The 12,556-nt window shown below is 40.7% G+C and overlaps 1 protein-coding gene across 3 annotated transcripts in view; it reads right to left on the bottom strand.

Moving 5' to 3' along the window:
- arhgef12a (Rho guanine nucleotide exchange factor (GEF) 12a) overlaps positions 1-12,556 on the bottom strand; it is a 219,257-nt gene that overhangs the window by 82,705 nt on the left and 123,996 nt on the right. For all 3 annotated transcript variants that reach the window (XM_060943849.1, XM_060943848.1, XM_060943847.1), the window contains 2 exons: positions 3,795-3,893; positions 1,708-1,750 (listed from right to left, as the gene is read on the bottom strand). In XM_060943849.1, coding sequence (XP_060799832.1) covers positions 1,708-1,750; positions 3,795-3,893 — 142 coding nt within the window. The remainder of the gene's footprint in view (positions 1-1,707; positions 1,751-3,794; positions 3,894-12,556) is intronic.

Here is a 12,556-nt window from a genome sequence, read left to right as displayed (position 1 = left end):
TCACTGAATGGAGAACATACTTTTTACAGAATTAAAATATGTTTATCCGTTCTTGAGATATTACAAATCAAAGAGTGAAAAAACGGCTTAATTTTTAGAAAACGGCCGTAATATTCTGTCTAAGGATCACATGGTCCAAAATGGGCCTCGTTAACCATCTCATCTCATTATCTCTAGCTGCTTTATCCTTCTACAGGGTCGCAGGCAAGCTGGAGCCTATCCCAGCTGACTACGGGCGAAAGGCGGGGTATACCCTGGACAAGTCGCCAGGTCATCACAGGGCTGACACATAGACACAGACAACCATTCACACTCACATTCACACCTACGGTCAATTTAGAGTCACCAGTTAACCTAACCTGCATGTCTTTGGACTGTGGGGGAAACCGGAGCACCCGGAGGAAACCCACACGGACATGGGGAGAACATGCAAACTCCGCACAGAAAGGCCCTCACCGGCCACGGGGCTCGAACCCGGACCTTCTTGCTGTGAGGCGACAGCGCTAACCACTACACCACCGTGCCGCCCCCTCATTAACCAATGAGATCAAAAGTTTTTTCTTCATAACTTTTCTATTTTTCAAGATATTTACATGGAAATTGGCGGCACATAGATGGTTGTATACCAAATACAAAGTTTGAAAAATTCGTAAATCACAAATTATGCAAATTAGTATATAATTAGTATTACTTATGCTGATTAGGTAAAAACGTTAAATCCGTCCACTCAATAAAAAAAAAGTAATAAAAGATTATTTCTAATCCCCTCTCTGTGCTCTGTAGGCCTTTGTATTTCTCAAAAGTAGGGCCTACTAGTGTTTATATGAAAGAATATAAATGATAATATTCACAGCTTTCAAGGCGAACCTCGAAAAAACTGTGTGATCCACATCCAGTAAACAATTCACATTAACTGAACTGAAATTGACATTTGCGTTTCTGACTTCCGTTTTTTTTAAAATATCACTCCGGTCAATAAGAACGCAATATTTTTCATCAAAATAACTACAGTTATATTCAAAAGTAGCTATTTATTTACATGAATCAGTTTGATGTGAAAAAATAAGTAGGTAAAGCTATGAAAACTCACTTCAAAGTCTCCCGTGAATCATAACATCAAAACTAGCAGAAGAAAAATTTTGCTGAATCCTTCATCAGAAACAGTGAGAGCGAGAGAACGTCCCTATCAAAGTTATCTGATTGATACTGAGTAATTCAGTCGGAAACCGATCAGAAGAGAGAGAGAGAAAGAGAGCCTGAGTGCTTTCCCGTGACTCAAAAAGAAAAGCACCAGTAGTTTCCCAATGTCCCGCGAGCAGAGAGTGAACTCTGTTGTACCGACTTCAACCTGCCGTTACTCCCAAAGTACTGAACAGATCTTAAGGAGATATTCAAGAGTGAAGCAGTGACAGATTTGGAAACTTAGATGAGCGTCTGCATGAACAAATTTCACAGCACGGCCAGCGAGCGTCTGATACGCCTACGTAAAGGTCTGTATATTTGTGTCATTTGTATTTGAGGTTAAATTAGATCATAAATGCACAACACCACAAGCTGCCCACTGGGGAATAACTGTTCGCTAGAAATAAATTCTTAAAGAACAAATAAGACTTGTCTCAAAAACAACTCATTATAATCCATGCATGCATTGTTCATTATTATTTCTGTCTTATTAAAATAGAACTTTTAATTTAAATGCAAACTTACCAAGTTCAGAAGAGATACATTCAGGCACAGTTACTTTTAAATTCTGTTGAATAAAAAGGAGATCATGTTCAATAATTAGCATTGTATTTTTATCGGCTAGTGAAGCACCTGCAGACACAAGAATATTACACATAAAACAACCAACCTCCACACAACTCTTACGGCTAAACTCTTCATTAATTAGTGTGTGTTACTACACAACATGTACTGTCATATAAGACCAATGCATATGTAACACAGAAGCACACAAGAACAAATTCCAGGACACATGCTAACTAGAGCGGTGGCTACAATTATTGACACCTTAACAATCTTTTGGCTGTCGCAAAAATAGAAAAGACTCAGTATGTAAATTGTGCATGAATAATTACTCAAACTTCCACTGGAAAAAAAATGAGTTGATTCCCGATTACTTAGCGAATCAGATCACGTGACACCGTTCCACAATTATCGACATCCAGAATATTTATTTTAAAAAATCATCGGTATGTGGTATTAAGTTAACAAAACGTAGTTTTGATTTAAAATTTGTTTTACATAGATTTATCTCATCTCATTATCTCTAGCCGCTTTATCCTGTTCTACAGGGTCGCAGGCAAGCTGGAGCCTATCCCAGCTGACTACGGGCGAAAGGCGGGGTACACCCTGGACAAGTCGCCAGGTCATCACAGGGCTGACACATAGACACAGACAACCATTCACACTCACATTCACACCTACGGTCAATTTAGAGTCACCAGTTAACCTAACCTGCATGTCTTTGGACTGTGGGGGAAACCGGAGCACCCGGAGGAAACCCACGCGGACACGGGGAGAACATGCAAACTCCGCACAGAAAGGCCCTCGCCGGCCCCGGGGCTCGAACACGGTCCTTCTTGCTGTGAGGCGACAGCGCTAACCACTACACCACCGTGCCGCCCTACATAGATTTATATTGAGTCCAAAATATATTTTATATAAATATATCGACGTTGGTGTTTACATAAATGAGGAGGTAATTCTAATGTTTGCAATCAAATGAACTGATAATGTTTAACCTGTCAGAAAATCTTTTTGTTCCACTTTCTACCCACTTTAAGTATTTTCGTAGATCACATTTTGTTAACAATTTGTTATTGTTTGTATTAATTTCTAGTTTTGTAGTTTATTAATAATTCAAACAATGCTCTAACTTGTTGCAATTAGATTCAGATTGGTGAAACGTCAAACAAGTGATTTTTTTAATTGAGATTTTAAATTCACATCTAAAATATTACAATATCAGTCAACGTTTTATATGTGGTAGACATTTACAACAAACTGAAAAAAAAGTTTTCTGAATGGAATAAAAAAAATCTGAATATTTCAAGCATGTAATATTTTATATGCGAGGAATTTAATTCTGGTCTAATTCTATTAATTTCAATCGGATTCCAAATAGTCTATAAACATTCCATTCTGTTATGAATCAGAAGCAAAAAATATTATAAATCACAGCACTTTTATTTTTTTCAAGTACTTCACAAAGATCGATCCATAACAGTTGTAAATGTCCCTTAATTCCACAGAGTGTCGATAATGGTGGACACCGGTGAAAGTGATCACTATTATCGACACCTCACGTGATTCTCAAACGTGCGTTTAGATACAAAATAGCAGCTGTCAAATGAAAGAGTAAGAAACAAAGTAGGTTTCGACAAGGAGATCATGAAATATCGGTGAATTTGATCAGTAAAAACATGTCCATGATCTTTCCACCATGCTTACCTGCGATGATAAAGTCCAGGTTTTCCTCAAATTGCTGATCATGCTGAAAAAAATTCCATCTCAGGTAACGAGCTGCGTCATCAGACGACAAGATCAAAGGCCGAGGCGGGTCTTCCGGTCGAGTAATTAACCAATAATAACTGTTGGAACTGAAACTCACCTTTGTAAAATTGTTTTTTATTGGTAAATCGGAAAAGGTGTCGATAATTATGGACTGTCGATAATTGTAGCCACCGCTCTAGTTACGAGAGAAAGTTAGTTCCTGCTCAGACTTATCCTATTCAGCTTTGAGAGCAAGGATGGAGTTGAAGAACATGAGTATGGAAGCGAGTTTTACTCACAGCTCCTCTGTCAATAAAAAAAGTGAAAATGTCCATGAAGACACGCCTGGTTTCTTTTGAATTGGTCTGCTTGTAGAGGTCAGCGTAAAGGTAGCAAAGCTGTTTCGGAGAGATGAGACATGGAAAACAAGTATGTACAATTATGGTGACATTTCTAAAAAGCTGTCTAATTTGGAAAATAAGCTGGAGGTTCCAGGTTGAAGCAGATACTTCAAACCCTGCTTCACTTCAACCCTCACTTTAAATATGTTACATAAATAAACAGATTTTGGTGCAATGAAGGTGCGAGTTCCTGAAACTCAACTATTGGTGTGCATGCTATCCTATAGGCAACAAAGCTATAGGCTACCTGAAACATTAATCTTAAGAATTGACCCTGAGTGCCACTTGCTCCAACACAGGTAAGGGCCGAAGTAGACTTCCTCAGACATACAGTGTCTTGCAAAAGTATTCATCCCCCTTGGTGTTTGTCCTGTTTTGTTGCATTACAAGCTGGAATTAAAATGGATTTTTGGGGAGTTAGCACTATTTGATTTACACAACATGCCTACCACTTTAAAGGTGTGTTTTTTTTATTGTGACAAATAATAATTAAGATGGAAAAAAAACAGAAATCTGGAGTGTCTGTATAGGTATTCGCCTCCCAAAATCAATAGCAGAGCCACATTTTACTACAATTACAGCTGCAAGTCTCTTGGGGTATGTCTCTATTACCTTAGCACATCTAGCCACTGGGATTTTTGCTCATTCCTCAAGGCAAAACTGCTCCAACTCCTTATGGGTTGCATTGGTGTACAGCAATCTTCCAAGTTATGCCACAGATTCTCAACTGAATTGAGGTCTGGGCTTTGACTTGGCCATTCCAAGACAGTTAAATGTTTACCTTTAAACCACTCCAGTGTAGCTTTAGCAGTATGTTTAGGGTCATTGTCCTGCTGGAACGTGAACCTTTGTCCCAGTCACAAACCTCTGGCTGATTCAAACAGGTTTTCCTCCAGAATTGCCCTGCATTTAGTGCCATCCAGCTTTCCTTCAGTCCTGACCAGCTTTCCTGTCCCTGCAGATGAAAAATATCCCCACAGCATGATGCTGCCATCACCATGCTTCACTGTAGGAATGGTGTTCTCAGGGTGATGGGTTTGCATCACACATGGCATTTCCCATGATGGCCAAAAAGCTCAGTTTTAGTCTCATTCCAATCAGAGAATCTTCTTCCATGTACAGTATTTGGGGAGTCTGCCACATGCTGTTCGGCAAACTCCAAATGTCTTTTCTTAAGCAATGACTTTTTTCTGGCCACTCTTCCATAAAGCCCCGCTCTGTGGAGCACATGGCTTAAAGTGGTCCAATGGACAGACTCCCATCTCCGCTATGGATCTTTGCAGCTCCTTCAGTGTTATCTTTGGTGTCTTTGTTGCATCTCTGATTAGTGCCCTCCTTGCCTGGTCTGTGAGTTTTGGTGGGCGGTCTTCTCTTGTCAGGTTTGTAGTGGTGCCATATTCTTTCCATTTTGCTATAATGGATTTAATGGTGCTCCCTGGGACATTCAAAGTTTGGGATATATAAGTTTGTCTCTGACCTGTTTGGAGGCTCCTTGGTTTTCATGTTGCTTGCTTAGTCGTGTTGCAGAGTCAGGGTCCTTCCAGAACAGGTTGATTTATACAGACATCATGTGACAGATCATGTGACACTTTGATTGCACCCAGGTGGAGCTTAATCAACTAATTACGTGACTTATGAAGTGAATTGGTTGGACCAGCTCTTATTTAGGGGTTTCACAATTAAAACATTAAAATAGACGACTTCCGGCTTAGTGACTAATGGAGTGAGACGCGTTTATGGGAGCTCCTGCAGAACTCCTTTGGGACTAACATTGGGGCATCTCCATGAGCCCCCCATCATTACATTTTGACTCCAAGAGCTTGTTGTGACTAAGATGCATGTTGATATGCCTTCAAAACCAAAGAGTGCGAGCAATCCGGCGGCTACGCAGACGAGGCCCGCTCCTCCGGCTACATCCCTGCCTCATAGTGTTGCGACTATCCCGCCGTGAAGTGGGGCTGCTAAGTCGGGTCCTCCAGAGGGGGCTGATGCCACCTCGAGCATGGCTTCTGTGGACTTTAAGGCTGAACTGCTCGCTGCTCTTCGAGAAGAGATGGTATGCATTTTTAAAACTGAATTAGAAATGGCAATTGCGAACAACTTGATCCAGATAAAGTCCAAGCTACAGAGCGTGAAAACTGAACTAACTGCCAACATGGCGGCTATCACTTCGGAGGTGGATGTGCTAAGGATGGCTGTGAATGACATGGAGGGTTCGCTGTCGAAATGTACTGACGATATGGTTTCACTCAAAAGTAAAATGGACAAATTTTCAGCCCAACTTGCCACTCTTGATAGTAAATGTGAAGATTTGGAAGCGAGGTCTCGCCGTAATAACATCAGGATAATAGGACTACTCGAGGAGCATGGCCCAGTCAACACGGCCACAGTTTCCACCCTTCTTAAAGATGCTCTCTGCCTGGAGCAAGGGCCGGTTGTGGACCATGCCCACCGATCCCTTCAGCCTAAACCAAAACCCGGTGAGCGTCCCCATCCAGTAATAGCACGTTTGCACTATTATGCAGATTGTGTTGATGTCCTACGACGTCAGAGCCCAACAGTGGATCAAAGTAAAGGATTCAACAATCTCCATTTTTCCAGATTTTACTGTGCGTACAGCAAAAGCCCATGCAGCCTTCAATGATGTCCGACGCCAGCTCAGGGTAATTCCAGACATAAGGTTTGGGCTGCTACACCCAGCTCGCCTCCGGGTCACAAGAGGAGATGTCACAAGAGAGTTTACATCACCCGGCGAAGCTGCAGTTTTTGTGAGAACAGGCATATAAACCGGTTTGCTACTCCAAAATCATTGTATCACAGTTCTGAGTGTAGGTCCCACTGCAGTTATGTTACTTTTTAAAGTGGTGGTGCAAAAACGACTTTTAACAGTGCTATCTACAATATACATGTAGCTCTGAATATTATTTCACTATTGTAGTTATGTTTTGTTGACTTTGATGTAAATGGCACCTCAACTCCCACTGCTCTAATAGGCAGTCAACAAGCTTATGTTTGCACACTTTTTTTTTTTTAGATGGTTCTTGGTTTTGTGTTGTGTAATATTTCAGCCTTGTCCTCAGCTGAATATTCCTTAGAGGAAAGTTTGCAGGAGCTCCAACCGTATTGGAGTGAGGTGAAGATGACTGTTCGGTCCAAAGCCTTGAGTTTTTTCTTTTGGTTCATGACTCCTTGTGGAGTTAGCATTGGTATCCTGTCGTTTGGGGATGGGGTAGTGGAAGGTGCTATGGGGGGAGGTTGCGGGTTTGGGGGTAAGTTGACTAAAGGCCAATTTATGCTGACAACCCAGTCCTCGCAGATAGCGTCGCAGACAGTGTCTGCGTAGCCCCCCCACCTTCGCAGACGCTCTGCGCGCACCTCCCAAAAATTGTGACCACCGCAGAAGCCTTGCAGACAGCGCCGCAGACAAGAGGGCTCTGATTGGTCCACTCTACATCCGCTGTACACGCACTTCCGCTTCCCTACTTTCCCGGTTTGGTTTGTTTTCACGACCGGCATTTTTAAAAACACGAGCAAAGATGGAGCAGCACGAAGAGCGGTTGATTGAGGAAGTACGTACATCTATACGACTCCAGTTCTAGTCATTATAAAAAAAAAAATTTCTAGTCATTATAAGTAACCGGAGGATAAACACTCCACTAACCACACCCACCAACTACTCCTAGCGACTTCGTGCCCCCTTGCGTTGTGCCGGTGAATAACATCGCGCACGCCTATTACTCCCCGCTCAACGATAAATTACAACTGTCTGCGAAAAGCTATCTGCGAAAGCCTTGTCGCAAGAGCATGCAGAGGCCTTAAGTCTGTTTGTTTGTCCCCCTACCCTCTTCTTTTTTTTTTCTTTTCCTTCTCTCTTTTCTCCTGGAATCTGGGGTCAGGAACCTGGCTGCCTCCTATCTTAATTCATACTTTACATGGCTAATGTTATAAGCTCAAATGTAAGATTTATCAGTTGGAATATTAAAGGTTTAGGGGGTGCTATTAAGCGGTGCAGGGTGTTCTCCCATTTAAAACGCCTGAAGCCTGACATTGTCTTTTTGCAGGAGACCCACATGAGGAACAAAGACCAGATTAGACTGAAATGTCTCAGGGTTGCTGAAGTATTCCATTCTAGTTTCAACTCTAAGGCCAGAGGGGTTGCCATTTTGATTGGTAAATCTGTTGCATTTACACTGACCAAAACCATTTCTGCCAAAGACGGCAGATAACTGATAGTTCTGGGTACTTTGTTTCGGGTGCCTATCCTACTGGTTAATGTATATGGACCAAATTTTGATAATCACTGCTTTATGAACAAGTTGTTTGAAAATCTACCCTCTCTGAGTGACTGCTTTCTGATTTTTGGAGGGGACATGAACTGCGCTATTGATCCTCAATTAGACCGTTCTAAACCTGGCTCAACCCAATCATTAATGGCTAGGACCCTTTGCAATTTCCTGTCTAGTAATGGCTATGTTGACCCCTGGAGATTTCGTAATCCATACAATCGGCAATACTCTTTTTATTCGCATGTGCACCAAACATTTTCTTGCATAGATTATTTCTTCGTAGATGATAATCTTATGCCAAAAGTGACAAATGTATCGTGCCATCCAATTATTGTTTCAGATTGTGCGCCTGTGTCCCTAGATGTCCAGGTTTCCCCCGGACCTCACTATCCCAATCAATGGCGATTCAACACTTCATTATTAGCAGATGACAAGTTCCATAAATTTATTACAAGTGCAATAGAGGATTTTATTACTCTTAACGACTCTGATTCTGAACCCATCTCTAGGGCACTATTATAGGAGTCCTTAAAAGCATATTTACGAGGTCAGATAATTTCATATTCGGTACATATACTGTAAGAAAATTTAAGGATATCAAATATTCCAGAAGCTTTCAACTGATTTAGAATCAGTGGACCAACAGCTTGCGACCGCCCCATCTGATGATCTCTCTAAGCATCGCAGGGTCTTACAAACTGAGTTGGATCTTATCACAACCAATGAGGCAGAACGCATGTTACTTCACTCCCGTTCTAGATATTATGAACATGGCGAGAAGGCTGGTAGGTTACTATCTCACCAGTTGTGTCATGAAACAGCCTCATGTTTAATACCTTGCATTAGGGATGGATCGGGAGAGCTCCAGGAGGACTTGGATGTTATTAACTCTGTCTTTTCATCTTTTTATGAGTCCCTGTACAAGTCTGAACCTTCACCAGGTCTAGCCGACATACACATGTTTTTAGATGAACTTCGGTTTCCCTCCGTAAATCCAGAATTGATTTATCAATTGGACTCTGCCCTGACTATTCAAGAACTAAATTCAGCTTTACAAAACATGCAAAATAATAAAACCCCGGGACCTGACGGGTTTCCGGTCGAATTTTTTAAAGCATTTCATAGCCAACTTACTCCATTGCTTCATTCTGTTTATGTTGAATCTTTCTTACTCAGTTCTCTCCCTCCTACACTGAGACAGGCCTCTATTAGTGTTCTTTTAAAAAAGGACAAGGATCCCGATCTTTGCACCTCCTATAGACCAATCTCTTTAATGAATGTAGATACAAAGATTCTTGCAAAAGCCATGGCTCGCCGACTTGAGAAGGTCCTTCCGACTATCATTTCTATGGAACAGTCTGGCTTTATAAAGGCGCATCAGCTCTATTATAAAATTCGAACTCTATTAAATGTAATCTACTCAAAATAAACTACAGTTACACCAGAAGTAGTAATATCAACTGACGCCAAAAAGGCATTCGATCAAGTTGAGTGGAACTATCTATTTGCAGTCTTAGCTAAATTCGGATTTGGTGAAAGTTTTATATCATGGAGACACCTTCTTTATACATTCCCATGTGCCAGTATTACCACTAATAACATTCAATCTGGTTATTTTTTCTTAAATCGAGGTTGTAGACAGGGCTGCCCCCTGTCTCCCCTCTTGTTTGCACTTGCAATAGAGCCCCTGTCTATTTATTTGAGGACCTCTCCCACTTTTGATGGCATTACCAGGATTCATACAGAATTTAAATTATCATTATATGCCGATGACTTGTTGCTATACATCACAAATCCAGTAAGAGCGTGCCCTGCTATTGTTTCATTCTTTCGTAGATTTGGCTTGTTCTCAGGGTATAAAGTTGCCAAGAGTGAATGTTATCCTGTCAATAAACTAGCTATACAGCTCTCCCAATCTGACATTCCTTTCAAATTGAGCCCTTCAGGGTTTAGGTATCTTGGAGTTAGCATAGCCAGATCTTTTAAATCTCTTTACTCTGAAAATTTATTTCCCTTGTTAACTGAGATTAAGGCAGATTTTCAAAAGTGGGGTTCCCTCCCTCTCTCCTTAATTGGAAGGATAGAGTCAACATGAACGTCCTGCCAAGGTTTTTATTTTTGTTTCAGTGTCTGCCTATTTTCCTACCAAAAAGCTTTTTTAAAACAGTACACTCAATTATTTGTCATTTTTTGTGGGATGGCAAAACACCCAGAGTTAGACAAAAGGTACTTCAGAACTGTAAGTTCTATGGTGGCCGCTCTCTGCCAAATTTTCAATTTTACTACTGGACTGCGAACATAGCTAAAATGGCATTCTGCTCCAAGTCAACTAGTATGCATTGGTGTCAACTGGAAGCACAGTCGTGTCCCCCATTCTCTCTCTCTGCTTTATTGACTGGTCCAGTTACGGCAAACCCCTCTGGCCTTACCTGCAACCCTGTGGTTATTGCTACCCTTAAGATATGGTTTCAATTTAGGAAACAGTTTAAATTTACTGCTCCCACGGTTTTAACCCCGCTGTTAGAGAATCCTGTGTTTAAACCCACACTTACTGATTCCACTTTCTCCCTATGGCAGGATAAGGGACTGAAATGTTTTATGGATTTCTACAAGGAAGGGGTCTTTTGCTCTTTCATAGACCTGGCTACTGAATTCAATCTTCCCCCCTCCCATCTTTTTAGATATTTTCAGGTGAGGAACTGTGCTAAATCTTTATTTGCCAATTTCCCTGGCCTCCTACCTGAGCAGTCATGGGGTGAACTTTTACAACTAACTTGTCTCTAACTTCAAAAATGTATAGCTCTATTCAGTTATATGACGGTTATCTAACCACCAACACAAAAGAAACCTGGGAGCATGAACTCGGATTGGTTTTTGATGAGCATTGGTGGGAATCCGTACTGAAGGTACTTCACAAAACCTTTATCTGTGCCCGTTTGAATTTAATACAGTTCAAAGTTGTATTTAGATGTCATTATTCAAAGACTAAGCTGGCACATATTTTCCCAAATACAGTAGATATCTGTGACAGATGTGGAGGCTCGCCCTGTAATCTCATGCATATGTTTTTCTCTTGTCCTGCCCTGGCAAATTTTTGGCAAATTTATTTCAACACAATGTCCAAGGTACTTTCAAAACATACTGACGCTTCACCACACATTGGTATTTTTGGTCTTCCGGAAGAGTATACCCGATACCCTGCTAAAGAATTGGAGGTAATAGCCTTTACTGCCGTAATAGCTAAACATCATCTCCTTCTTAACTGGAAATCCACAACAGCTCCTTAAAACACACTATGGATGAATGAGGTCATGTCCTTTTTAAAAGTAGAGAAAATTAGATATTCCAAAAGGGGAAACATAAATAAATTCTACAATACATGGCAACCGTTTATGGATTGTTTTTTTTTTTTTGCGACAAGGTAGCCTCCCTCTTCCAGTCCTCCCCTTTTTCTTTTTTTTTTCTCTATTTATTTATTTATTTATTTATTTATTTTAATTTGCTTCTTACCTTTTAATTTATTTACTTTCACATATTCTTATGACTGTGTGTATCACTATTTTGTTCATAAAAATATACAAATCTTAATTCAATGATGTATACAAACATGTTTAATGCTGACACCAATGTGCCCTGGCATATGTAAGTGCCTTTGTTCTTGTATACACATTAATAAAAAAAAAAAAAGAAACGAAAAAAAAATTAAAATAAATTGCACCTTTAAAGTGGTAGGCATGTTGTGTCAATCAAATGGTGCTACCCTCCCCAAAATCCATTTTAATTCCAGCTTGTAATGTGACAAATCAGGACATACACCAAGGGGGATGGATGCTTTTGCAAGACACTGTACTTCCTTTGACCCTCATCTATTCTGGTCTTCAAGAGCCTTAGTGGTCTCTCGGAGGAGCTGCACTGTCAATTCTGCCAAACTTGGTTGGACTGAGTTCACTTTGATCAAGTCTCTGAACGAGGATGTGAGGTCCTAACTGAAAATCAGCGCTGATGAGAGGACTGACACAGAATTGAGCATGCTCATTCGAATCTGACACCAAAAGAGCATGGGGACACGAACTGCAATAAACCGGGGTGGTGTTTCGCCGTTTATGTATTGCCATTAGAATAAAGTGGCCAGAAAACCATAGCAATAATGAAATGTGTTTCACGGAACTTTCATTTTGATCAAAACAATTCAAAGTGAATTGAGGCTTGCACTGCCGTTTTGCATATTGAACTGCCAATTTAATAATAATTAAATAAAAGTACTGCCATTTGAATAATGAATCCAAAAAAACGTCCATATGGAAGTAGCACTGAAGTGCTTCCCTGCCTGATAGTTTCTGTGGACATTTGCTTCACTGCTCCATGCTTGTGAAT

Source organism: Neoarius graeffei, chromosome 17, assembly GCF_027579695.1.
Source record: "Neoarius graeffei isolate fNeoGra1 chromosome 17, fNeoGra1.pri, whole genome shotgun sequence".
NCBI lineage: Eukaryota > Metazoa > Chordata > Actinopteri > Siluriformes > Ariidae > Neoarius > Neoarius graeffei.
This window is presented reverse-complemented; position numbering and strand designations above follow the sequence as displayed.